This window comes from Amblyomma maculatum, chromosome 4 (genome assembly GCF_055883805.1).
Source record: "Amblyomma maculatum isolate TAMU_Amacu chromosome 4, ASM5588380v1, whole genome shotgun sequence".
NCBI lineage: Eukaryota > Metazoa > Arthropoda > Arachnida > Ixodida > Ixodidae > Amblyomma > Amblyomma maculatum.
Window position 1 is genome coordinate 32535960 of NC_139347.1, and position 27411 is coordinate 32563370.

At 44.6% G+C, this 27411-nt stretch overlaps 1 protein-coding gene across 1 annotated transcript; it reads right to left on the bottom strand.

The window, feature by feature from the left end:
- Positions 1 to 2023: 2023 nt before the first annotated feature.
- On the bottom strand, positions 2024 to 15423 carry LOC146190633 (alpha-tocopherol transfer protein-like). The gene is made up of 6 exons (XM_084599821.1): positions 15369 to 15423; positions 10362 to 10517; positions 9339 to 9590; positions 7474 to 7667; positions 5399 to 5509; positions 2024 to 2370 (listed from the first exon to the last, which is right to left on the bottom strand). Exons 1-6 carry the CDS (start codon positions 15421 to 15423, stop codon positions 2179 to 2181), a joined length of 960 nt encoding a protein of 319 aa, XP_084455947.1. The 3' UTR covers positions 2024 to 2178.
- Positions 15424 to 27411: the final 11988 nt, after the last annotated feature.

The window sequence follows — 27411 nt, forward strand, 5'->3', positions numbered from 1 at the left end:
CTTTGTTTCTCCCACTTACCAGGCCCCTTCGTGTCTGTCGCAGCCACAATACCTTGTTCAACGATCCAAACACTGACAAAGCCTTGGTGTCCGTGAGACTACATGCGGTGGCTGAAGTTAATACAGGGAAGCTATTTTAGGTTCCAGAGCGTCGTGTACGTTGAACCAGTGAGAAACACATGTGGCTGTTCTCTTTAGAAATTACATGCTGTCGCTTGCACGCATAACGCATCAATGTAAAATTTAGGGGAACGTTCAGGTACGTTAACATCGCTTTCTCGTCTTTTACCTAGCTGTAGTTAATCCTTACGAATTACTGTAATATTTAGGGGAACGTTCAGGTACGTTAACATCGCTTTCTCGTCTTTTACCTAGCTGTAGTTAATCCTTACGAATTACTGTAATGTTTAGGGGAACGTTCAGGTACGTTAACATCGCTTTCTCGTCTTTTACCTAGCTGTAGTTAATCCTTACGAATTACTGTAATATTTAGGGGAACGTTCAGGTACGTTAACATCGCTTTCTCGTCTTTTACCTAGCTGTAGTTAATCCTTACGAATTACTGTAATATTTAGGGGAACGTTCAGGTACGTTAACATCGCTTTCTCGTCTTTTACCTAGCTGTAGTTAATCCGAACGAACGATAGAGTACGCAAAGCAGCACTGCCTTGTAATGATAGCGGTTCGCTGACACAATGCACGTCTCTCAGGGCAGACTATTGATATAGGTACAAACAAATAACTCAACCACTTCCGCTGGCTTTTTCCTCCATAGCAATCATTCGTGTGGCAGACAGATATTTGACATACGAGCTTAAGGTCCTTCGTTTTTATTTTGTTTTAAAATAAGAGGAACTGTTTCCCTTTCTGCCGCAGCTGTTGGCTTGCGCAGCTGGACAGTTGTTTACTGTCCATGACCCAACTTTGAGTCCTTATTTCGCGGCCGCGCATCGGCTTGTTCTTGTTCATTCTAAGCCATATACTCGACTATACTCCACACAGCACGGTCAGATACAGCAAATGCGATAATTTGCATTTCCAAAGGCTGCTCCTCTTTTTTATTTTTTTCGCATAAGCTGCACGTGAAGATATTTTTCTCTTACAACGTTAGTAATAAACGCCGGTTTCATGCGCATGGCATGAAGTGAGCACGATTGATATGCTTACTCCTGCATGTAACGTGACTTTAATGAGTACCGTCCCCTAATTTTGATTCCGATTTGTCGTATCCGTTGTAATTCGCAAGACGATCCCTTTAACGAGTCGCCATGCATGTGATTTCGCCTACGGGCGCTCGATATTCTATTACCAAAGCTCCTCTCTCACCTGTTCTGGCTTCGCTTTAAACAACCGAGCGATGGCTGTAATGTTGAAGGTGTGTGTTGACCGCGTGATATATGTTAAAAAGAAAACGCGAGATTTTCCCTGCTTCATCGTTTCGATTCACGCCAACAGTAAAGTTAGCTCTCTTTCAGAGTTTGAATGACAACTTGTGAATCGTAACGATAATATCGGAGGTTTGTTCTTGTCTCACATATATATACATAACTTTGTAGTCTTAGCCCATGGGCTGTTGAAACCGAAGCCGAATCAGACAATAAATAATCATTTAATTATAAATTAATGAGTTGTGAGAAAGGAGTGCAACTTGGAGATTAATGTGCAGCATTATGTTACGCATTATTAACCAGAAGAAAACTAGCAACGGGAATTCGATGTCAGTACTTTTTAAAAAAAAGCTTTTCGTCTCACAGATATCGCAAAAAACTGTACAATCTGACTTATTTCTCCAAGGTCCTAAGTGCATGGAGTTTACAAAAAATTGCATTTCAAGCAAACACAGCAAGCAGATAATATATGTGCTAGAATTTCAGCCTAGATGATGGCAAAAACAGCGCGCTCGGAGTCTATGGCTATAAAACACGCCACTTATCTGTGATGCTAAATGAAAAGGCGACATACGTATGTCGGCTTTTGTCATGGTTCTATGTTATACCATTGAAGACATTTTAATGACCCCTTTCTTACAAAGCGTGTACAGTGAATCCCCACGAGATATTATATGGATTGAAAGCAGCTAAAGTCGCTGGTGCGCGACTCTGAGAGAATGTCATATCACAGACTCTTCATGCGATGTCATGCTTTCCGGTTTGTGGACGGTCAAGCAGCGGCGTAGAGTCATCTTCCGCGCCTGCTCGTCTTGCGATAGCCGTAGCGATTCATGTCGTCGTAGTACTTGGCTTTGCTCTGCAGCTCTTTTTCGAGCTTGTCGTAGTCGTATGACTCATGTGTTCCGCCTGCCTGCTCCGGTATCACGTCATGGGGAAGCAAGGCATGCAGTTTCGTCACGTCGCGCCCAAGAAGACAGACCTAGATGAGGAGAAAAAAAAATTACCTCAGCAGGCGTTTGTGCAGCGTAGGCACTTGTAAAACATTACGCATGACTTCCAATCAGCTTATTTCTTGCACTAGCCTGCACTATAGATCATCACTAGCCTATATTCATCCGCTACAGAGTACTGCATCCTGCGCCAGCGGCCGTCACCTTGTCATTTTAATCTCATCCGTGGAACGTCCTTAGGAATTAATGCATGCTGCCCATCGTTACCCTACCTTGCCCTTCAGGAACATCTATGATCTGTCCTTCGACTGCATACTGTGTCCATGTCAATTACTTCTTTACGTTAGCTATGATATTATTAACTAGTGTTTCTCCCTCAACAGATTTTACTGTCTTCTTGTCTTTTAAAGCATATATTTTTTTTCTTTAGCTCGACACTGGCCTTAGGTTAGTGTTGACCCTTTTCGCCGGTCTCCGTGCTTATGTCCGATAGATGAGTACTGACTTATGCTGTCCACATGAGAGGCACTGCTATTCATGATGGAGGGCATCTACGAAACGCGCCCAACCCTGCTCTCCTTCTCCAATTTATTTCGTGTTACGGTCTGGAGCGACCAGCGATCACTACTGCGATATATATCTCTCTTTTCTCTTACCATTCCCAATGCTTCGCTGCATATTGTAAACTGTAGTTTTCTCCTTGCAGTGTTGAATATTTGTTTTCTTCATATCAAATTCTATACCTGCTGCTTTTTTCTGACTTCTTAAGTCCCCAGTAATTATATTCAGTTCATCTTAAGAGAGAAAGGGGAAGTGCCAACGGGAAGTCGAGGAGGAGGAGGAAGGTCAGGAGAAAAGGCACGGATGTAAACTAGTAAAAGAAACCGGTTTGCTACCCTGCACTGAGGGTAAGGGGTGAGTGGATATAAGATTGCTTGAAACATAGTGGCTGGCTAGTTGGTTTTTAATTCTGAAAATTGCAGTGCAGCAATAAAAGTGACGAGACGAGAAGGACGCAACGGAAGCACTTGTGTTTTGTGTTCTTCACGTCTCGTCCTTGTTACTGCTGCGCTGCAGTTTCCAATAAGTCGATGGTTACTTAGTCATTCGATAACTTTTATCTTCAACTTTCCGAACCAACTTCTCGAATAGTTGCCACAAGTATGCTATGGATATCATTCGAGAATAGTGTCTTCCTTTCTAGCAGTCCTCCTAATTTGTATGTTATCACTGTCCGTGACGCTATTCCTAGAACCATTTCCCACCTCTTTTTACGAACGCCCCTCCTACACGATTAATACCCAATGCATTCATTACTTCTAAGGGCTGGACTGAATCCAACACTTTCTTGAAATATAAACATGCCATAATGTGTAGTTTCTTAGGGGCTGCTACTTTTCCGAGCATTTATCGGATGTTTGAGACTGTTAATGTGGTTTAATTTAGATAACCCTCTCTTGCAGCCAGCCATGCTCATCCTGTCGCTGAAGTATAAGGCTGCTTTATTTCTATTACTGATTTGTTACCTTAACAAGTACATGGTAATGTGAGAAACGTAGGGTGACAGGCCTGTAATATTTTTCAATACCCATACGTCAATACTAGCCTTCTTACAAGCTTCCGGTATTCTCGCGACCGTCATTGCAAATAAGAAGAAACATTTTTCTGGCCCAACGTATTCACCTTGCATCAAGGGATGTGCAGGTACTTAATCCTCACCTGCAGCTTTTCTGTTCTGCATAGCTCGTATGGCTTTCTTTGCTTATTATTTGAGCCCTGGCAGGATACCCAACTGTTCCTCACAAAAGTCTGTTACTGGCGTTGTGCAAAACTGTTTCGGCTACAGTAAAAATGTCTGTATAATTATTTAGTTACTTTCATAAATATACCCATACTGATCATGGCATTGCTCTCTTCACCTCCTAGTGAGTTTATCGAATTTTCGTATATGCCTAATCTTTGTAATTTGCAGTTCTCTCACTAAGAAGAGTTCTGTCTACGGGGTTGGATGCTTTCATGCTTTCGCACTGCTTCATCAGATATCTGGTTCCCTGAGGAAGCTTTTTATTGCTTTGTATATGTATCCTACCCGGTAATTATGACAAGTACATTGCAAATATGTCATAAGATTACTGCATTCTTCAAAGCTAATCTCAATGCTCCTGTTAATGAGAAAAATATCTGTTCCCGAGCAACATCGTCAACTCATCTGTTTTCTTTCTTGATGCTAATTCTCTCTATTGTCTATTCCTGTTTTATTTTCAAGTCTAGGCTGATTCTAGACCTCGCAGTGATATTGTTGTTGCATATCACCTCTGCTATTATCTGCTTTTATCCACTACATCGATATCTAGTGTGCATTATGAAGGCTTTCTTATTTTAATTATCCCCCTTCCGATTTTACACTCCCCTCTCCCCTTTTTTTTTTATCGGTAGAAAGTATTCATGCAATGCACAGGTGTCTTGGGATCGGCGTATGCCTAATGTAATTTATAAAACGCTTCTTTTTTCCAAGGCGTTGGCATAATTAGGAAGCTCGTAATTACTGCACTGCGTCTAATGAATACAGACAGACCTGACCTTCTGCGATGTACTTAGATGTGTACGAGCTCTCTGTGCATTACGCACGCTAAAATTATTGTCATAAAAAAAAACTATCTTTTATTACTATCTAAACCTTATTGGCCGTTTCAATATTTTCTCTGATAAACTTGATAATTTATCATTTTGGCTTCGCCCCTTATCCCATTACCTACATAATTGTCAATCTAACAAACTAGTATTTGTATCAGTGAAATGCGCAATGCTGTGCGGGAGCTATATATTTCACAAAGTACCAATCACTACGTCAAACACTTATTCGAAACGCAAATGGCTTCTATTGCGAAAACGCGCGTCCTGTAAATGCAATTCAAAATTCATGCTCCTTAAATAATGCACATATTGGCCGAAGTTCGCAAGCTATTCAAGAATGAAACAATCGGCACAGCCGTAAGGGCACTCTTAAAAGCCACACAGGAAAGCTCGGGCGCTGCCAGCACCGAACTTGGTCCTTACCCTTTGAAGCAATTTGGGCTTCATAAATCGCTTCGCGGCGGCGAACAGTATGTCAAATAACGCCGGGTTGTTGATCACGAAGAGAGCTTTGACACGGATGGGATAACAATCCTATAAAAGAAGAATGGGAGAATAGATGTGAATATATCAATTTTTAAACAATTTTATGCGGTGGAAATTGACAAGAATAAATTAAATTTTCAACTGGTACGCGTGGTAAAGTTTACCAGAAATAAACAGTTACTCGTGGAACCTTTCACTCACACTGTATGTTTTTCTTGTCCGTACTGAAGAAATATGCCCATTTGTTTTTCACCTCCCTTGAGAACCGCATGGCATAAGTCATGACTATTTTGGACTTCAATTAACATATCCGCAGCCACGAACTTTGCTCAATTCTTAATCAGTGTTACGTTTTTAAACTTGCAAACATGGTGTGATTTTAGTGTGAGAGGGGGCGCGGGGATTTTAAACAGGCCGTTATTAAAGCTATCGCCAAGTTCTCAATGTTCATAGACGCGCGATTACCTTCTGATGTGACTACCATGGAGCCCAAAGAAGACTGCTGTACGATTTCAAGACATAGAATTATGATAATTTCGTGCTGTACAAATATTGCCGACTAAATCAATTTTGCTTTTGGATGCACAACGAATCTGTCAACAAGGAATGTTTCGCATTTTTGTATGCCAAGATTACCTTGAACTTTTTGCGCATGCATTAGTTGTAGTTTTTGTAGTTCACACAATCACCTCTAATCTACTGAGACATGTACAGTCGACTCCTTTTTCAAAAGTGTCGCGCGAGCGTCGATTTCCAAGTGGAGCCGCGCCGAGGCGAAGCAGCGCGGAAATCGAGAGAGAGAGAACGAGCCTGCACATCATCCATGCTGCTGGAGCCAGCGTCGTCTGCTTGGCTGTTGTGCTTTGTGCGAGTCAACCCCCCCTAACAAGTTCGATTGCCGAGTCTTGAAACTTGTTTCATCTACAGTCTGCGTTGCAGTTGATGGATTAGTGCAAACGAGTAACGTTAGCTGTCCGAAGCTAGGCACCGGTCATGTTGGCGGGTGGTGCCTGGAGGGCGTTCCTTTCACTTAACTGATTCGCCGAAAATGAGTATCTACAACTAATAGGTTTTTTTGTTGTTCTTTTTGAAAGCCAGTTCCTTAGACACGCGCAGGATGTTTTTCGCAGATGTGTGTTCGATATAGCACCCAAAATGTACTCACTAAACAAAAACTAGTTCACTACAGTTTCTTACGACTCAGATGAATAGCTGTCGATAATGAGCAGGGGTTGACTAGCTCTAATCAGAACAGCCTAGCAGGCGGCTCTCACTACAGCCCTCTCTGTCACGTGACTTCTTTTCTCCTCCGTCTTCCGACGCAGAAGCGTCGGGCAGTTGATGCTAGCGTGACACTTTTAAAAACGTCGCCTATTGTACAGCTTGAAAAGCATAAAATCATTGTAGCAAATAGCAGACACCAAAGCATGTTGCTTGTAATTAACAAAGCATTTTAAGGCTATGGGCACAGCGATTATACTGCTCAGTGTCAGGAGTAAACAGCCGGCTATGTATATCACTAGAAAGCAAGACCGAAGCATACAGAACTGTTCTCTTGGCATACGATCGGACAGGTAGAGTTACGGCGAGGACATCTACCCACGAAGCGCTGTTCATAGCTGCCACATTTACTTCGTTAAGTTGTCCTTTATTTTGATAACAGTTACAACAATACTCCACACAGCAGACTATTGCGTCTGTGAATTTGACGCTTGCCCTGCATTACGGAAATGCAGCCTTAGCTGTTCATTAACTACGCGGCCAGAGATATTTTATTACGTAGTGCCGTCTGTGTCTAGGATCAATTTTCTTAATACCGCTGCCATGCTACAGATATCTCTATGACGTAAAAGTCGTCTCTTAGGATGACCATTGGATAGGTTCCATGACCTATTCCTCTATCATCACTATTTCGGCCTCAACAAGCAGATAGGTGCAAAGTAAATATACCTAACGATGACGCGAAGAGTAAAGCTTTTTTTCTTCCCAAATGTTTAGAACGTCCATCTCACCTGCATGAGGTATAAAAGCTTGCTTATGAAGTATGGTGTGTACTGCGTTATGTGGTACACGCTAAGGCCTTTGAAGTCGAGCACGAAGACGACACCCCGGACCTGCACATCTTGGTGAAGCAGTAGCCACTCGACCTGGACCAGTCCAGCTCTAAAGAAGTCGTTGAGGGAGCAGATGCGGCTGTTCCACGCGCCTGAAAGCCGATGGGAAAGAAAAGGGGCAGGCAATAATGAAGACTATTAGCACTGGCTTTATCGTGAATAATGAAGCGAAAAAAGTATTTTGCAACATGCCTTAGGAACGAGATAGGAATTTGGCGTCGATATAGAGAAACCTCACAGCGTTACTGAGAGTTTCCCGTACCTTCACATCAATGCCCGGAATTTTAAAGCATTATCTTTTCTCGAAATCCAACCACAGTGCGAGATTGTGCTTCGTCTCTGAAACTTGCAAATGCAACTTGGAACTGCACTGGGTTTATGGTTTATCGGTAATTGTTAGTGGTTTACCAGGTTTAACGCCCTAAAACAACTCAGGCTATGGCGCCGTACTACACTGGAAGGCTCCGGTCAGTTTCGGACCCCTGCGGTTCTCAACGTGCACTGGCATTGTAAAGTACCCAGGCGCCTTGAAACTGCACTTGAACATTTCACGATTTCAGTGCTAGAGATATGTGCATTGACACTGTAAAGCACACAGGCGCTTGGAACTGCACTTGAAAATTTCATTATTTCAGTGCTAGAGATATGTACATTGACACTGTAAAGCGCGCAGGCGCTTTGTAACTGCACTTGAACAGTTGTTTGGTGCTAAAGATATGTTAAAATGGCAATAAATGAGTTCCAATGAAGCCTGGAAGCATGTCTAAACGAGATTATGCAGAGGATGTCATATGCCTTCCAGCACGTGAATGTCAGGCAGTCATCGTGTTGATGCATGAATCTTGGCGGTACAGCGTCATTTCAGAACTCAGCCATAGAAAATAGCTTACTTCCAGGACCAGAATAGACACATTTGTTAGGGGGCCAATTTCATCACGATGAAGCGTGCTTACCTTTACGCCTTGCAAGCCGCTTAAGTTGGTACGTCCAATGTTGACAGAGACTGCATTTCCGTTTCCCGTAAACGGCATGATATATTTTGCTTGACACCGGTTTCACAGAAGCTCAGATGATGCAGAAACCTACCATGGCATGTACCGCGGGTACATCATGCCGTGAAAATTTGGTGTTATTTCTATTTTGGCCAAAAGAAGCATCAAGGAATTCTCTTCTGTCTAGTTTAGATAATTTATTGTAAATGTGGCCCATCGCACGAGTCTAATGGCTTTTGGTTTATCACAGAAAAACGCAGTCTTAACTCCGGAAGATGTCGCATGTTTTCGCAAGCAGTGAGGGTTCTTGCCTTTTTTTTTTTTTTTCTTTTGCTTTTCCATTACCCACAAAACGCAAATTCATTTTCACGTCCCTGCGGCACCCTCCCAACTCTTGGGTTATTTTCAAGAGCCCACAAGCTACTTAAGGTACCGCAGAACCGGAAGTTCTTTTTCTGCTGAAAAAAGAAAGAAAGGTGAAAGATCTCTTATAAGCAGTCATGGTGACAGCGTTTGCATTGTCCTAAGCGGCTTTAAATATTCTTCCATGCATACACTTCCATAATATTACACTCTTCGCGATATCCTCTATTGCTCTTGCAGCAAGGGAACCTGCGATTATACGTTAAGATCTCCTGCTCTCGTCCAAACAGCAATCGAACGCTTGAAATAAATGCAAGAGCAACATCATTTCTTAACTCTGCGCCGCAAGTTCTTTAACTGCTCTGATACGGGTAAACGTTACCACACTGCTGACGTTCGACCTCTTACCTATTTTGAGTAGCACAACACCCCTTCCTAGCGAATCCCTCATCCGGGACACGGTAGCCAAGCGGTGTTTTCTACAGGCAGCGTCGAATGGGATCGTGTAAGGATTCAAGTTTTCGAACATCTCGGGAGTCTCCTGTTTGACGCGAAAATACTTCCGGACATTCTTGTAGGCTTCCTCCACGTCATACTTTCGAGCCCGGAGAAACTTCACTAGGAACTCCTCATCAGTGGGGCATTCCAGCCAGGGCTCCTCTGATTGAAGAAAGTGCAAAAATGCGAGATCAGGGCACGTGTGAATGTAATAGAGGCGCTTAGACATGTGCGGTGTTTCTTCTAGACAGACGGGGTCTACAAATTTTTAATACTTCGAGTATTCATAGTAGTTGACTATTTTACTTATAGCTTAACTGTATTGCACACAACACTACTCTCTGAATGGAATTAGTGCATTCACAAAACGATTAAACACAAAATTGATTGCAAATGAGCCTGCTTTTAAATCAGTTATAAGTCAAATCAGTTATAAGTCGTCAGCTGCTTCAGGCATGAGAGATGATAACAGCCGCTCTAGAGATGAGCACACTGGCATACATGATGGCTACACGACAGAATAAGAAAAAAAAAACACAATATAGTGTAGTGCTGCGTCAAGATTCTTCGGATAACTTTTATTTAAATGCCATTTTTTGGAAAACGTTTGTGCCTCCCCCTTCCCTTATCTTCACAGAGAAATAAAGGTACTACTCGCCTAGAATTTGGTAGCAGCAGTAACCCATACTTCGGGCTTTTTTTTTTTTCACCTTCTCATGCTCCCCTTGAACATAAAATGTCAGTAAATTTGTTGTCAGCATCTTCCTGCTTATGGCATCTGCGTATGTTAAGCGAATTCCAAGCCGAATGACATGTTATGCGACAGTACGTTATCAGTTATGTAGAGACGCCCTTTTGCCTTCAGAAAAGGGACAGGTATCGGGAATTCTATACGAAGACTAGTACAATGGCGGTGACTTCCTGAAACCTTACCAGAAACGTAGCGGCGAAGTTGTTCTATGGACTTCATTATCACTTCCAGATTTTCCCCGAGTTCCCGCCTGGCCATTTCATCAAGTTCCGGTGTCATGTCGCCAACCATTGTTGTGGCAACGCCTCGGTCACTTGACATTGAATGGTTTGTTATTCCTGCAAGAGCACGTGAAATGACAAGGCAAAACTTGGTTGTGTTTAGTGTATTCCTTAGGAGGCTAAAATTATTTTCAGGTTGTAACTTGAGCTTTCCTGTCATTTCACAGGAACGAGAGAAAGAAAGAGGGGAAGGGTAATGACATGGCGTATAAGCCAAAAAATGCAACCACATCAGTAATCACCTCTTTGGAAAAAAAAAAAATCACCACATCCTCGCTCTTATTATAGGCGTTGTAACCATGGGCAACGGAAATATGCAAAACAATGTGTACATCACGCTTTCGGATTAATCTATTTATACCTCATGTGTCAAAAATGAAAATAATTAGCACCAATCAGACCAACTGCGTGTCTTGCTTTTCGATCAACTGTGGCCTGAATTACCAACAGCTATAAAGCAAATGGGCCACGTGGCGAAGGTCTAAACTTGAAGCTAGTCCCTCAGTATGAGCGACAATTTCAGTAGGTATTGTATATGGACCAAATATGCGATAGCTATCACTCTGCGCCCCCCCCCCCCCCACTCCTCCTCCCAACGTTCCTCATATTAAAAAAAAAACACGGGCGAATAAATTCTCTTGCTGTAGACGTGATCATCTCCTCCCACCGCTTGAATGTCGTGAGCGGGCTAGAATCACTGCGTTAGATTAAGTTTCTAGGACGCTGCCCGGAAGTAAAGGACACTAAGGCGCTCTTGCTTTCATCTCGGTGCACGCATTATCAATGCTCTACTTCGGCACTGAGGCCCAGAGGCGGGTTCGCGTGTGTACGTGTGATGTCATCACAACTACATATGTTGAGGCTGATGATTGAAGCAATAGTTGGCTTTGCAATCGCGCCAACCCCTGAACATATCCTAGGCGATCTCATAAGCCGTCTATTGTTTCATCGAATCGTACTGCCGTCCTACCGCTCCAAGAGTCATCATATACACACCAGCCTATTTGCCAAATAAGTTAAGTCACAGCCGGTTTAGAGCAGAAAGCGCGCTCCCCTATAGAGCGGCCTTGGTTAAGAAAAATTACATAAGCCACCGCCGTGACACCTCTTGAATGCAAATTGCATAGGTTCCTCTTCGCAGCTACTGATAATTTTAGCAGTTCTGGGACGTAGGCAGCGAGGTTCCTTGCGCAGAAAACATAGCTGGTGTATTATATATTCAAAGAGGTTTCTTTTTTTAATATTGAAAGCAATCCTATGCGAATGCCTAGACGATTACTCAGTTCTTTTTGTTTCTACATTCTTCCAGCGCACGAACTTTAAGTAGTGTAGGCAAGAGCGCATTTAACATGGAGAAAAGGAAAGAATGACGCAGGACAAGTGCAGACTTTAGGGCGAAGTACATATGTCACGAATGATTAGATCAAAAAAAAAAAAAAGAAAAGCTTAGTATTCATTATTGACCTGTGCCCTGCCTTGTTCGTATGCTGAGCTTTTTGTTTTGCTTTTTTGGCTTTTATACAGTCCGTGATGTAATGTACCGCTCGTTCCGTCCACTTTCGTCTCTCGTCCAATCTGAAGTCGCGGTTTTTCCCTCGCGACAATATCGGATCAACTGGTCCAAAACTTTCCCTCGTGATGTATAAGTCGAGACGTTTCTGTAATAAAGCTCAGTAAAGGCTAGCACTTGTCCACCACTAATCCTTAATATAGTGCCTAACTTTCTTAAATAATTTTATTAACAGCCTAAACGTTCGTTTTCCACCTTAAGGATATTTCATTCAAGCAACCGTTACTTGTCGCAGTGGTTGACTTTCCTGCTACGCAATACGACGGGGTCTACTTTGTTCTATGGTGTGCCCGCTAGCAAGATACGATGACCTTCGTGTGAACGCGACGAACGAGAACAGAAAAGAAAACGCGCCAACCAAGGAGTTGCGTACAAGCGTACCCTGTTCCGCCTTGCCCCATGTCAAGACGAAAGCATGCCCTGCGGCGTAAACAGTTGGATATTACCAGGGCGCTGTTCTCACCGAACACGTAAAGGGGGCGGCAATCCGGATGGCAGCCCAGATCGCCGCGTTCGACAGCGCTTATCTCCAGCGGTAAAAATGTTTTGCGCAACCATCTCCGCGAAAGTAAAGCCTTCTGGTTACGAGGTCTCTCCCTGACCGCATAAAATGTTGCGAAATAATGATCAGCATGCATTGAGACCTGACTATAAAGTACAGGAGCAGTGGTATTTATACTTCAAGAAATTAAATCCCGAATCGGACTTGCCCCCTAAGCTTTGTTAGCAGTCATTTAATGAGATGCTGAGGGCAAATGCAAGTTAGCCTGCATCAACAGCTTACTACGTTATATCAACAAAGGAATTATCTGATGGCACAGTGGAGCTTTCATAAGCTCTACAATACCAAACAACGAATATACGGGTGTCATTGTACGCATTTTGGGGGCGCGGATCTCAGACACTAAGCTAACCGCAATTCACTTCAAAACGGTTATCGCGCAGTCATTTCCCGTCTAGACGTGACATGCTTGAATCGGATGGCAAAAACACTTATCAGCGTAATTTTCTCAGTAATTAATGTGCCTTTCGTTGTCTCGCAAACACCACAAACCCATAAAAGTCATAGAAAAAATTCTTCACTAAAGATCTAAAATTTTATGCAGAGTTACAGTTGCTTTCTACTCGGGGTCTGTTAAGTAGGGTGGGATTCGACTTCTGTGAAATAAAATTTGATATAGTAACAAGTCGTCTGGCACTCCCTAATTCGGGAATCACATTGTCTATAGCTTTTTGGAATGGGGATATTGGCTTCCTTTTCGCGCGTTGCTCATCCTGCTGTCCTGCTGGCTAACAGTCACAAAAACCGAGGTATGCACGGAATAAGTGATTAAATGTTTTTGTTGTTGTTATTGTTAACTTGTAGTGTTAGTGCGAAATTATTCTTGTGCCCATTTGTATTCAGAATATCATTGATTAAAAAGTAAAAGAACAGATAATCAAGAGCTGCCGGTTGAATTCGAACCCCCACCTCCGCATCTCTCCTGTGTCATACTGATGTTTTGTTCCTGAACTTTCTAACCAATAATTTCAAATAACGGGATCGGTGCCTTTATAATTTCCCATTTACCTCCCTACAAACCAAAACATAAAGATCGAAAGAATTTTCAATATGTCCTTGGTTTTAGCCACTGTCATATGCTGGCATGTTTTCACATTCCTTGTTCCTGTCTTATTAAGTTCCCTTAGTATAAAAGTATTAAGTATAAAATAAATATTTTGCCGTTAATACCACTTCATAGTGCCAATACCTACCTCCCTATTCTGCCCACCAATCTGAGTTCATTTTGTATTAGCACAGGATGCTTTATATGTCACTAGCAAACGAAATTTCACTTGTACAACAAGCATATGGTGCGTCTAGACATACCGTCGGTGCAATCTGTAACAAGCATTAGCGTGAACGGCTGATGCAAACGTTTCGTATTAGTGTTTAACTTGCTTATATGAGAAACAGGTTCAATGGACCTATATAGTCTGAGTAACCGTCGTTATGCAGACCGATAGAGTGGAATGCCGCAAACTATCAACACTAGTTGACACCAACGCATTGTATTATACGTGCTATTAACACAAACCTTAGGGTCAGTGTGCGCAGTGTTCACACACAAAAAAAAAAAAAATGCCACAAGCGAAAATCGAAGCATGGAGTCCTGGAGGGTGCGGCATAATTGCGTGACATACATTGTACAATAAATTCATCTCATTGGCTCTTCTGTTTACTTTCTTTTTTCAGTTGTGTTTGAAAAGTTTTCTCTTTGACTAACTGATTCTTTAACTACCATGTTGTGAAAGGCTGAAGAAAGAGAACCACTGGTATATATGCGAGCTACCGCATTCACTTCGAAATATTTACTTCATAAATTTCTTCGCGCTAGCTGCAAGTCAACGAGTTATTTTGAAATTTCGAGACGTGGGGCCCAAGGTGCCCGATTTTTTCTTTTTTTTTTTTTTTTTTTTTTCACGCAGCTAGTCAGTGTTATCGAGACTAAGCAACGTGAAAGACACATTCCTGGGTAATGTTCTTAATAAAAGCTGTACTTTAAAAAAAAAAACTTAAAATAGCGTTTCCAGCAACAGAAGTATATTTGCTCCACTGTGCAGTGATTTCCGCTTTGTCACTGTTGTAGCTGTGTTCGCTTGGATTTCACTTGAAGCATTCTTCGCCACTTTCACAAAGGAACAAATTCAGAGTAACGTCCTCTTTGTCATTTTCTTGTCGTTAATTGGCTGCACAGCGCCAAAGATTGACGCCTGCGGTAAAACGTGCATGAAAACTGGTTAGTTGTTAGAAAAATGTTAGAAAAATGAAGCGTCACGAGAAGTGGCCGGCAGCAGGAGACAACACTATCAGCTTCTGGCCGAATCAGCGCACGTGACATGCGAGTTTTATAAGATAATAATAACGTTCAGCTCTTGTTTGCTGCGAGCAAACCTAGAAAGAAAAGGTGTTCAGTATATGCAGTGGCTCCCCCGACGGGCACTTAAAAGCGAAAGCGAAATCTCATAAGAAAACGTTCCGACTCCTCTCCTGTCTTGTCTATTACCCACTTCAGTATGAGCACCCTATATAGGATACACGTATCTCTCAGCATTTGACAAGTTCTCCCCACCCCACCCGCCCGTCCGCCGCGTACCCCCGAACTTGGTGTGGTGTAATAATATTCTGTAACATGGCCTTCAAACATTGCCTGAACTTCGAACATTTGGGAGTTGGCGGCAGTACTGAGCTCCATATGGGTGGTCCCTGTCTCAAACAGTATATCTTTGCAACACCCAACTAGAAATGCCACTAACGATAGAAAAGATATTGGTCTGCCAAACAATGTCCCACGTACCTTTGAACAGCGTCTTCCCGGAGGTTTCCTGCTTGAAGAGGCCGACTAGGAGCATTCAGGCACGCTGGGCACTGTAATACCAGTTGCGCTATCCTCTTGGAGCGGTCTGTTCACCGAGCAGCCGCTTCAACTTCCGGTTTCGCTCGGCAAGAGGCCGGAAGAAGGCCCGCAACAGCTGGCGCCAAAATGTCGCTCTTGAAATTCACGCGGGTTAACAATGCCGGCTACTATGTTTCACTGCACTAATGGCCCTGGGCTTGTCTCCTAATCCGCTCATCTGCGCATGCGATGTTACGTACTCGGCAGCGCGATGTTGCTAGCCAGCCGCTAAACGGTTCCTCGTCCGACAGCCAAACTTCCGTCCCGCGCACGCTCGCCGGACGGCGAACTCATTTCCGAACGCTCCTAGCAACGTAGGAAGGGAAAGGAGAAGTGGCCCACTCACTTTCACCCATGCGCGGTTTGCTTATTCGGTGCAGCATTCCCCGGGCTGCAAAGTGAGCCAGGGTAGTAATATACCGCGGTGTGCCAAAAAAAGGACATGCTACGCTAGAGTTAGTATGAATCTCCCACACTTCGCACCCCACACACCGCCTCCGCGACTCAGCCAACTTTAAGGCAAGGCTGGCTGACGAGACAATTTTCTCTTTGCCAACGTCACCCGTTATTCAGCCCACGCATTCCGTTCGTCTAAGGACCACTTGGACAACATTGTCCCTAGACGGGCTTTTGAACTGGCCCTCGAAACTAGATCCGCGCAAAAGTTTGGAGTTTTCGGGCTGCGCCATCGCACGACGGCAGCGTGATTTAACTTTGAGGATAAGCACCATAAAAGTGTCTGTGTACAAAACGTATTCATTCATCAATGGAACCGAAGGGCTTTTCACGGAACAATATTAGCTACTGCCATTTGTGGCAACGCAAGTTGCTTGTCGGCGACCTTCATATCTGTTTTTAACCGCCGGGAGCCCTTCTCAAAACTTTCTCGTATTTGTCATTGGCTCTGTTCAATGAAGCATATCGGTTAAAATTTACATATGCTCATCGAAAGTGCCGTGCTCTCACGTTCTTTCTGCGCTAAGTCGTTTCCTTGCGTTCACTAATAGCCGGTGGCACGTAGGATTACGAGTATGGGGCTGCGAGTTAACATCTCCGAATTATTATTATTTTTTTTTTTTTAAAGGTATCAGAAATCCCACTCTGCTTCTCTGCACGCTGCAGCACTTCTGGGGAGCCAGCGCACGACCTAGCTACCATAGTGCTGCACGGTTGCTCTGAGGAAGAACGAGAGCGATGACGATTGTTCTTTATTTTTTTTTCCTTTTCTTTCCTTCGCGGTGGCCTCACGGCGGGACGGCTTTCCGCAACAAACAAAGCGGGTTTTCCGGTTTCCCGTTACCTGGCTCCCCTTCCTCTAAACCCTCTCTCTTTTTTTTCTGGCGCAACTGCTTCGTATCTGGTCGGTATGTCTTTCTGTCACCTCTTCAGCGGTTGACGGTGCACTTACGGCGCGAAGCAGCTTTGACTCGCCACCATGGTCTCATTTCGGGAAACCCCGCAGGATGTTTGAAGACATCGATGCGGCCGCACTTGCTTGTTCTTCACACTTCGGGCCGTACGTCTCTTCATTCGCTTCTTCGCTACCATTAACACCTGCAGCGTTCTCATATGAGCAGCAAGTCAGAAGGGGACCGATTGCGTGCAAAGCCATTAAAGTCGATAACTTTATTTGTTTCTATAGTAGATCGGCAAAAGTAGGGTATGAAGCGCGTTCTTTCACGCGAGTTTCATTATAGGGTTTTTGGAAATTTCTCGGTCTCTCATCTTTTTGTATTCTTTTTATCTTTTACAGCCGTCAATATTAATCTCTTTTGCACCGTGCCGCTGTCCCCCTTTAAATTTGACTTGATATGTACAGATTGGAAGTAAAAATTTCGTTTTGAACCAACTCAGCAAGAAGTATCGTACAGCACCCCCATACGGCACACGTTGCATGAAGTTTCCGTCCATTACATGATGGGCTCATGATACGCTCTTCCCTGCAAAGTGATCGCCATGACGCAGCTGTTCAAGTAGGAGTCGGTACCATGGACCCCGATGTTCAACGGAAGTTGTAGCTCCTTCAAAACGCACTACATATCCCCGATGGCACTGTGCCACCTGACGCACAGTGATTGTTTGATCAAAATAATCCGGTTGCTTCCCGAACAGCTAAACCGCGCATGGCAATGCAAACAATATCATAGCATAAGCAAGACATCCAGCATAGAAGAAACGGGATAGGGGTGGCCTGAATGCCCTCTTTTATCGCTATCTTCATATCTGCAATGCAAGGCGCGGCCGACAGCGCCAAGTGCAACGCCGCCTATCGAAAAAATCTGCTTGGCTGCCGGTCCGCAGTGCCTCTGGTCGTCGCTGCTGTGTTTTTCTGTTGCTTGGGCTGCGCGTATTGTGAGCGTTTCCTCGTAGTCGTCGCCGGCTGGCCGATCATAAGGAAACAAGGTTCGCACGGCGGCGTGCGCTCACTTCCTTCCTCCATTAGTTCCGTGGGCACCATTACGGGCGGTCTCACTGCGCTGCTTCCTGTTTTTATTGAGATTCCTGTTTGGTAAATACCGGCTCCGCTAGAGAGCTCGAAGCAGCACGAAAAAAAAAACAGAAAATTCTGATGATGTCTGCATTTGAGTTTCTGGCAGAACGGCAGACTTATTTCAGTCTACCTTGCAAGGAGGCCTAGGTGTCATTCACTGCTTTTTAAAACAGAGCGAGATGATGCTTTCTCGTGAAAAAATAGCCATTTTGCCTTTCACTAGAGAGAATTTGAAGGGTTTCCGACTCTACCTTAACGCTCAACCTTTAACGTCTAGTAGGCAGCACCGTTTTCTGGGTAGTTCATGACAGACAACTCTCTTGGGCGCCTCATATAAAATCTATCGAAGACCAAGTGAACACTGCTGTGAACGTGCTTCGCAGGCTTGCAGGTACCTGTTGCGGTTCTTCGTCATCTCTGCTCACAGTCCACAATGCAATCATATAGAAATAAAATTGCGTATTCCTCGCCGATTTACACGGTCTGTGGCGAACCTCAGAGGAGCGCCTGCAAAGATCCTTAGCTAGAGGCCTCCGTGTGTGTTTGGGAGTTCTTCTAGCGACTTCCAGCAGTCTGGTAATTGCCGAGGCAAGGCAGCCTCTTCTTTCTTCCGTCTGGTGTTAATCCAATACGAAAGGCATCCATTAGCTTCCGCGCTTCATGACCTAGATGGAAGTCATAAACATCAGGTGTTTCAAGAGCACATCCAGCTTCGTCTATGTTATGAATTTTGGAAAGGAGACACAGAATATCCCCCATGTCTTTTAGTTGCCCCTACACTACAGCTGTCTGTCGAAGAGATCATTAGGAAGCGTGACACGGTAATATTTGCCGCTTAGCAGTTAGCATGCGCTTTACCAGATACACATGCGGTATCCCGGTTGCATTCATGTGTATACTGACGGTTCCAGTCTAAAAAGTTCATCAGCGTCTGCATTTCTAATTGCGCACCTGAATGAGCGATGGTCGTGCAAACTATCTCACGCGACAGAATCAACGATTGCTGAGATTTACGCTATTTATTTGGCTCTCCAGTTCATCTCATCTGTGCACGACCCGCGTATACGTGGGCAATCTTTAGCGACTCTCAGTCTGCACTGAAATTTCTTTACAGCGCTAGTTCCATACCATGGGCGGCTAGACTGGAATACGCCAAGGGTACCAAAAAGAAGCACATTATTGCGAAAGCAATACTATTCCCATTTTCAGCCCTTCGCGTAGCCACGGCGTAGTCACGTGATGGCTATGATGTCATGCCAGCTGCGAGAGATGGGCTACCAAGTCGAGTCGTCGGGTGGCGGCGGCGGTCGGTAGGCACGGCGCGCTGCGGATGAGATGATGACGTCACTGTGACGTCATACCAGCTGCGAGAGATGGGCTACCAAGTCGAGTCGTCGGGTGGTGGCGGCGGTCGGTAGGCATGGCGCGCTGCAGCTGGAGCCGCGCTGCTACCGAGTGGAGGTGCTGCTGTCACCTGTTCTCTTCCTGAGGCCTTTGGGTTTAGAGATACCAGTGGCCGAGTGAACGAACCTGCGGTTGAAGCTAGCAAAACACGATTGGAAGATTGGTGGCTTAAAAGCAGGAAAGTGACATTATGTTTGACAGTGACATGCTGAAAGCATGATAGCAACTGCTACCATCCCGTTTCAAAGGGGACGCTCCTATATTCCATCCACCCATCTATCTCAAAGTTGAGAGGAAGAGGTGGAAAACGACCTGTAATGGACGCTTTGAACAGTGCAGGCTCTTTGTCGACGTGGTCACGCAGCAGTCAAGAACGTTGGAATGCAACAAGGCGGCAACGACGAGGAAACAGAACAGGAAACAGAAGAAAAACGGCAACAACGGCTTGAAAAAGAGCGTGTTGGTCGTGCTGCTCGACAAGTAAAGTATAACGAGACCCGGAGGAAACGGCGTGCAGAAGAGATGTCGCAAGAACGAGCTGTACGTTTGAACAAGAGACGGGAAGCGTCACTTATGAAGGCTGGTTTCACTGTGTCAACGAGGGACTTGGAAGAGCAACGAAATTCAGAATATGCAAGAAGAGTTAGTGAATTTGACTCGGCTACGCGTGAATTTCATAAACGATTCACGAATTAACCCTTCAGAAGTGCGTGCTCGGTATGTGATATCGCCTATGGCATAAAAACTGCTTGACTCCTTCCTGTAAGCGAGCTCAAGTATCCTACTGTTCACCTAGCTAATCCAGAATGGGACGAGGAGACTATGAGATGTACTGTGGTGTGTAGAACGTGTCGAGCGAGCCTTAAAGACCGCAAGGTCCCCCTCTACAGTCTGATGGCTATGTGATTACTCGTTTGGAGACAAAGTCTCACTGCTTGAGTGATCACCGAAGTGTCTTCATAGATGTATGTCCTTTGTTAATCGTAATCAACATGGTACACTACAAGTGGCTACACTACGAGCAATAGTAGCCATACTATTATTGCTTTCGCAGCCTACCGGGCTTGACTAAAGCTAAGCCTCACCTAATTTTTTTTAATAGTTTTCCAAATGGGGGGGGGGGGGGGGGGATACCCGGACATTGTCTTACCCCTGGAAACACAGAAGCAGGTATGGCGGCTAGGCAATCGTACTGACATCTGACCTTCCGTTCTCGAGAAGTGCATTGCACCGCTTTTTGAACTCCATGAGCGATGAAATCAACGAAAAGATGTGGTTTGCGCCAAACCATAAAATTTCAGATCTACATTTCATCGATCCTTTGTTGCGGTTTAATATTCCTATTTCTATCAGCAGAACGTTCGAAATGCTCCTTCACAGCTTGCGTTTGGGAACGACTTACACGAAGCACTTCCTTCGTTGAATTGGCTGTGCAGACAAAGTAAGGGTATGACTCATCTGTTATTGGATTGCCGGGTGCATGACAACTTCTTGTCCCGATTGAATAAAGACTTGAGCGTCCTTGACAAAAGACCTCTAAGTCTATGAAAGCTATTAGGCCCGTAGTATTTTTGGAATTCAGTGCTGACCACCAGACAGTGATTCGTACTGTTGTAAGCTGCACCTCTTAAGGTATAAAGGGGCTGTTCTGGGGAAGCTAACAAAACACTGAGGCAGTGATGCTCCCAAGACGTCTGCCAAATCGCGATCTTGTGCTCTTCGCCTGCGCGACGGTGCGTACGCAGAACGAAAGGTCGCGCGCCGACGAATTCTTACGAAGCCCCGAGGCAATGAAGCCATATGTGATGCACGCATAGTAACCAAACATATAAAAGCATACGGCCGTGAACGGGATTCGAACTCACGGCAAAGCGCGCAGGTCACCTTTCCTGGCCTCTGCAATAATAAGCCATCGCCGCAGCCCGATGTCTCACGTGTTTAACAGTCCTTTGTTGTTGTTTTTTTGCTTTGTTTGTTTGTTTGTTTGTTTGTTTGTTTGTTTGTTTGTTTGTTTGTTTGTTTGTTTGTTTGTTTGTTTGTTTACTTGTTTTGTGTGCTGAGCATCGCTACCTTCCATATTCCATTCGCGTCTATTTCAATCCAAGATCAAGACCACGCATACACTTTCACCTTAAAACCGAAATTTGAGCTCATGTGGCTTGGTTTGGTTTACGGGTGGTAACTTCCCGAAGCGATTCAGGCTATGAGAAACGTTGTAGGGGAGGGCTCCGGACAATTAGACTACTTTGGGTTCTTTAACGTGCACTGACATCGCATAGCACACTGGCGCCTTGTTTTTCTCCTTCATCGAAAAGCGTCTGCCGCGGCTGGGATTCAATCCAGCATCACCTGCTACACAAACAAAAGTGCGTATAATGCCCCTTGTGGAGTGCTTTATGGGAATCCTGCAAGGTGAAGCAGATTTCTAAAAGGAGTGATTACTCTACCATCTACACGATGACAGTCGACCGACTACAAGGGAGGATGTGCATCTTTCTCAGCTACTAAACTTCTAATAAAGCTGCATAGCTTTCCTTTGTCGCCGTTGTTGTGACCGTGCATGGTTCGCGCTTGCGCGCACTATTGTGCGCCCGTGGGCATGGTATTGATATGTGCTGTTTGTGCAAGGGCTCGAAGCGTGTCCACATGATTCTTTTTGTGTCAGCATGCTTTGCTTTGTCGTGATCCTACAACTGCCAAGTTGGCCCTGTCAAGGGAACGTCAAGAAAAATACAAGGAAACGTCGCCCTGTGAGAAATAGCCGGAAGTGCTTTTGTTCAACTGTTCACCCTTCCCGTCGAGAGGCGCTATTGTCAAGTGAGGAATGCCTATTGTCCAAAGGAGACGATCAGAGTGACACGTCCGCTGACGTACAGGAGAAGAAAGGAGCATGAGGATTACGGCCATTAGAGGATTTCCCGTGAATGCAGGAAAGAGTTGCAATTGCCGGAAAGGGACAATGCTGGGAGCAGTATTCGTGGCGCGCACGTACACTTGGGTTTCTGAGAAGGAAATCCACTTGCCGGAACCAACATAGCGGATCTTTGCAGAAGAATCGAAATTTACCTCCTCGCCGTTCCCAAGCTCTACCCGACAACAAGTGACCACACCCGACGAAACAATACTGGACCAGTCAGTGCATCAGACCATCAGTGCAGTGATGTGTTCGATTGGTTGCCAATATCTGAGGGGTGTGCCCTGGAACTGATTGGTCAGCATCTTCAGAGAAGGGCTGGACATAGGGGATTTAAGGACGTTGCAGAGCACGAAATGAGGCGCTGAGCCCTGTGTAAACGACTCATCCAGACGCTTCTCGCTATGAACTCTTAACGCTTGCCATTTTGCTGATATACCCTTTTTTTTTCATGTAAAAAAGTTTTCTCAAAGTGCCATTACACCTGCTTGTATATATTTTACCAACTTCGAAGATTCAATCCTTCATCAACCCGGAGTCTCTGCACGCTACCAAGTGAAGGCCGGGTCGACTTAGTCCCAGCGTCACGACACCGTGTGGCTCTGGTCGGGAGGATGCTTATGAATAATTACTTTCTTATTCCAACTGTCGTGTAAGTCAGAGTGGAAAACGGAAGTTGGCCGCACCAGGTGCTTCCATCAGTCGAGCCCTTAAATTAGCCCGATCCTCTTGGGTAGCCGTGCGTGCCGCAGGCGCTAACGACTTTATGGACTGCTCTACGTCGTTGCTGCGGAAAAGAGCAGAGACATAAAGTAAAGCCCACCATCCGTACTCCCGGCCGATAGATCCGCAGCTTTCTATCCTTCCACACACTTCGGCAGCAAATGCCACTCAGCTCACATTGACTTATGCGCTAAGTCACTAAGCTTAGTTCTATCAATATTTTTTTTTTGCGAATATCTATATACCTGTATCAGGCAAGTGTATGAGGGTGCGTCTGTATCGCTGACATGCTCAGTGTGGCCAGCTTGCTACCATTGCGGGCTTTATAATATATAAGAGCACTGAACATGGGTAGAGGGGGGAGGGAGGGAGCCTCAATTTGCAGCTCGAGCCAATGTTTCGACAAGTGACTTGTCTTCGTCTTTTTATAAGGCTAATAATTAACACGGTCCTATAAACCCCTGTCCTTCTTGTTCTGGCCACCATGCTGTTGTCCTATCCTTACCGGCCCGGATACATGTGACAACGCTTACAAACTTTAAAGGTACCGAGTGGCTGAAAGTTCCCAGGCCACGTTGGCTGATTTTGAACAGTATAGCACACAAGAGTAGCACCCCCGACGTTCAAGAGAGAGAAAGCCAGAAGAACGGAAGGGCGGGGAGGTTAACTGGACAATGTCGAGTAAGCTGTACTACACTTACCGAGGGGAGCACATGGAAAAAAAAGTGAAAACAAAATGAAAAAAAAAAAAAGTGGCAACAAAATTAGTTTTTCACGTGTGCATGGGCCTCTATAATAAAGGGACAGAGGACGCACAATTAAAATGTATAGTAGGCAACTTAACCGTTAGTCATTTAAAAAGTTCAGGAGTGCGTTCACCGCTTTCCTTTGTGATGGCTTTTTCCAAGGACCCGGAATGTTTTGCTTGTTTAAGAGTACGAGAGTCCAAGCGGCCGAGTGTAGCAGCCAGATAAGCACCCCGAAGCTCAACATAGGTGCTGAGGGTATTAGGAGTAGCATTCTTGCCTCCAACAGCTTTCAAAGCTTTGTTGGAACCTTAGATGCAAGGACATACCGGTGAAAAACAGACCCTGTACTCTGGGAATCTGACTATTCAGTGCCTAAGCAAGGCGCCCGTGTACTGTAGTGTGCAATGTCAGTGCATGCACGTTAAAGGACCAAGGTAGTCGAAATTTCAATGTTACTCCTCTACGGCGTCTCTCATAGCCTGAGTCACTTTGGGACGTTAACCCTACAAGCCAAACTTAATCCGTCCGATCTGTTGGAAACACTAGCTTTCGAAGCACAAACTGTGACCATATACCTCTCTTTTTCGCGTGGCTGTACTGCGGCTGCACACTTTCCTCCGAACATAGGTAGCATGCTTCCTTCGGCAAGTCTTGGCTAAGGTGAAACTAAAATATAGTGTATACATTTGGCGCTCTTTGAAATGTTACATTTTTTTTTTATGCATATTTATGCGCTTCGACTTTCTTAGTATAGGTGACTCAGCGCAGAATAAGAACTAAACTTGTGTAATCCTAACAAGAGATCATAGCAGTGCCTCTGCCGAGGTTACCCACAAAGCGGCATCGTGCATTTCCTTCGTACAACTATTTCTGGACTGGCCACAGGCAAGACTCCTCACCTTACTTCCTCACGCAAGAAAATCAAGTAGGGAGCTTATCTTTGGAGGATAATTCTTAGAGTTACGACATCGTGTAGCGTAAAGAGGATAAAATACACAGACACCGAAGACTTCCCTTTTAAGCGATTGTAAGCGTCATTTAGACATTCAGTTAGCGTAAGAAGGCCTACAAGCATGAATATGTGTCGAACAGGACAAAAAAAAATAATCCGATCGGCATAACCAGGCATTTGGACAATTGCTGAACTCTGTTACAATTATTGTGATGTGTGGTCGCTGCTCGTAAGTAATGGAGGTTTTCTGCAGAACAGCTGGCATATCACATAGCACGTAATCCCCTGAGAAGCTAAGGAAACGGAAAAAAAACTGTATATTCGATCTTTTCTTCTGTTCACGACTGATAAGTAACTGTTTGTTTCGCTTGATAAACAGATCAGAACTGTCCCCAAGGCTTGCTGCAAATTCTAAGCAGGAAATATCCTTTCTTCGAGGCCTTTCAAGTACACCACGTACAGCGATCTACACAGCGCATCGAAGAAGCTGCCTTCTCTGCCAAAAGACCGGAGCATTGTAAAGTCTATTGTCCGCGCAATGCATGCACATAGAAAAACATTTTCTTATTTGAATGTTCAAGAATGCATACGCACGTACTGCGTTTAAAGAGACAGAGTACTGACCAAAATATTTAATGTGATTACGGTGGAAATGAAAAGATCTTGCCTCGCATGGTACAGATCGAGCGCTGCAGTATCGAAGAAACCAGGGTTTATAATTTTAATCGGGCACTGAAAGTCGCATGAAAAGACTGGTGTCGCCTCTTGCGGCGAACCGCTGTAATTATCACTGCAGCAACCCCCGTTACCCCACCTTGGGAAAACATCACTGATTTTCGTAAGAGCACAGAGTGCTCGCGTGGCTTTATACTTTCCACACTTCCCGCTGCGCCCGTCAGAAAAAACAGCCTCCTTTCTCATCGCCCACGATGTGCTTTTAACGTTTGTCATTAGGTGGCGCCACAGTATCTTGAAATATTTGGATGAAGCGGTGACCGCGGCCCACTAAAGCTTATGTTGATATGGCAACATGACGGCTTCCAGCCAAGCGAAGACCATTCACCTCAGCATTCATTCTTCGTTACCGCTACATGGTACCTTACTTTCACGGGAAACGAAATGCGTAAGAAGCGTTTGTTATATTTGGTATGCCACCAAGTTTTGCCGATAAAACATGCCAGACTTTATGGCTGCTTCCAGATTTAGCCCACTGCTATAAGCTTAGCTCGTTTGCGTCATTTGGTTGCCATGGAGGTAAAATACCGGAACTCGCGGGAGGTTCATAATACTGCACGGAGCGCCTTTGTCCCGTCCTCTGTCTTGTGGTGTGTTTATTTCGGCGCAGTTTTTCACAATAGGTTCATAATAGGTTTTCGTACTCAGTAGTTCAGAAATAGGAAACAATGCATACAAATCTGAAACAAACAGTAGTTCCTCGAACAAAAGTCCGGATGGGCCTCTGAAAGAGCAGCAGCAGCAGCCTACATGCATGTGCAATACATCACATAGGCTGACACAAATAGTTAGGAGGAGTGCATGCTACCAACACAGTCGAGGTTTTCTCTATTGCTACTCCAAAATAGATTACTTCACAATAATAAGAAATTTTGGTGGAGAAAATAGCGCGGTTATATATTCTTTAAAATAAATTTCTCGGTTTTCCGTAATGGCCCTACAACCGAACGCAAGCCTACACCTCTGTTTAAGGAAAACCGTCGGTCGACTTCTTTGTGCAGAGGTGCTCTCTTCCTTGGGTGCCTGAAGCCTTATGAACCTTTTTAAGACGCTGCAATATGATATTGCAACTACATCATCCAATAAAAACGCAGCGCCTTTGACCGTGATCACTGTGGTGTCAACAAAATTATTGAACTTTGACCTGCACATTTTTGTTGAACTGACTTTTACCTTTCGAATTTACAGCTCTTTTTGAAGCAAAGAAAAAGGAAATCATTTTTATTAAAGCTTCTGTTACATGCACTTAAAGTGTGGCGCAACGTGAAGGGATGCGTCCAGAGAGGAGGAAAGGTGTAGAAATATAAAAAAACTGCAAAGATTACACTTGCTCTAGTCAAATACCTCGGTTTTACTCAAAAGTCTAAGCATTGTTATTTTTGTGAGCCAAGCAGAAAAAGTAAAAGACGCTACAAGATGAGTGTTTTGAACCCCGGTGGTCATTATAAAGCACCCGACCACGGGTACAGGGTTGCTCTAATTTCAGCGTACAGTAGTCGAGCGCCATAACTACTGCACCACCCCGGCGATCCGGACTTCATATCCATGAGTCAACCAATCAGGCCAATGTATCTACAACCGTTAAAGTTTGCAATCAGCTTACGCATCTAGTTCGCCGCATAGTCAATAAGCACGCCGGGCTACGCGAGGGTCAAGTCAGGCAGCTTGTCCACGCATTAGCACTTAGCAAAATTTTATATACGATTCCTTACCTTACACTAACTTGTCGCCAAAGACATCAGATTGAGGTTGCGCTTCACATATTGTACAAGGCCGCCCTTAACGTCCCTGTACATACGTCCACGGATCGCCTATACTCTACGGGGCTGTTCTTGCCCTTGGGAGACCTCATACAACAACATCGCGACCGGCAAATGGCACGTCTTTCTAGCACCAAACAAGGACATTGGATACTACAGCAGGTTGCACTCAAACCTATAGACCTTCCTATAATTACCCCTCCTTCTTCGCTCCCG

What these genes read in the sequence shown, in the direction of transcription:
- LOC146190633 (XM_084599821.1), bottom strand. Translation starts at nt 15,423, where the DNA reads ATGCTCCTAGTCGGCCTCTTCAAGCAGGAAACCTCCGGGAAGACGCTG. An exon ending in TGTTGTGCTACTCAAAATAG is followed by an intron (nt 7,668 to 9,338) that starts GTAAGAGGTCGA and finishes ATCGGCTTTCAG; the next exon opens with GCGCGTGGAACAGCCGCATC. An exon ending in AGCCCAAATTGCTTCAAAGG is followed by an intron (nt 2,371 to 5,398) that starts GTAAGGACCAAG and finishes CTCCTCATCTAG; the next exon opens with GTCTGTCTTCTTGGGCGCGA.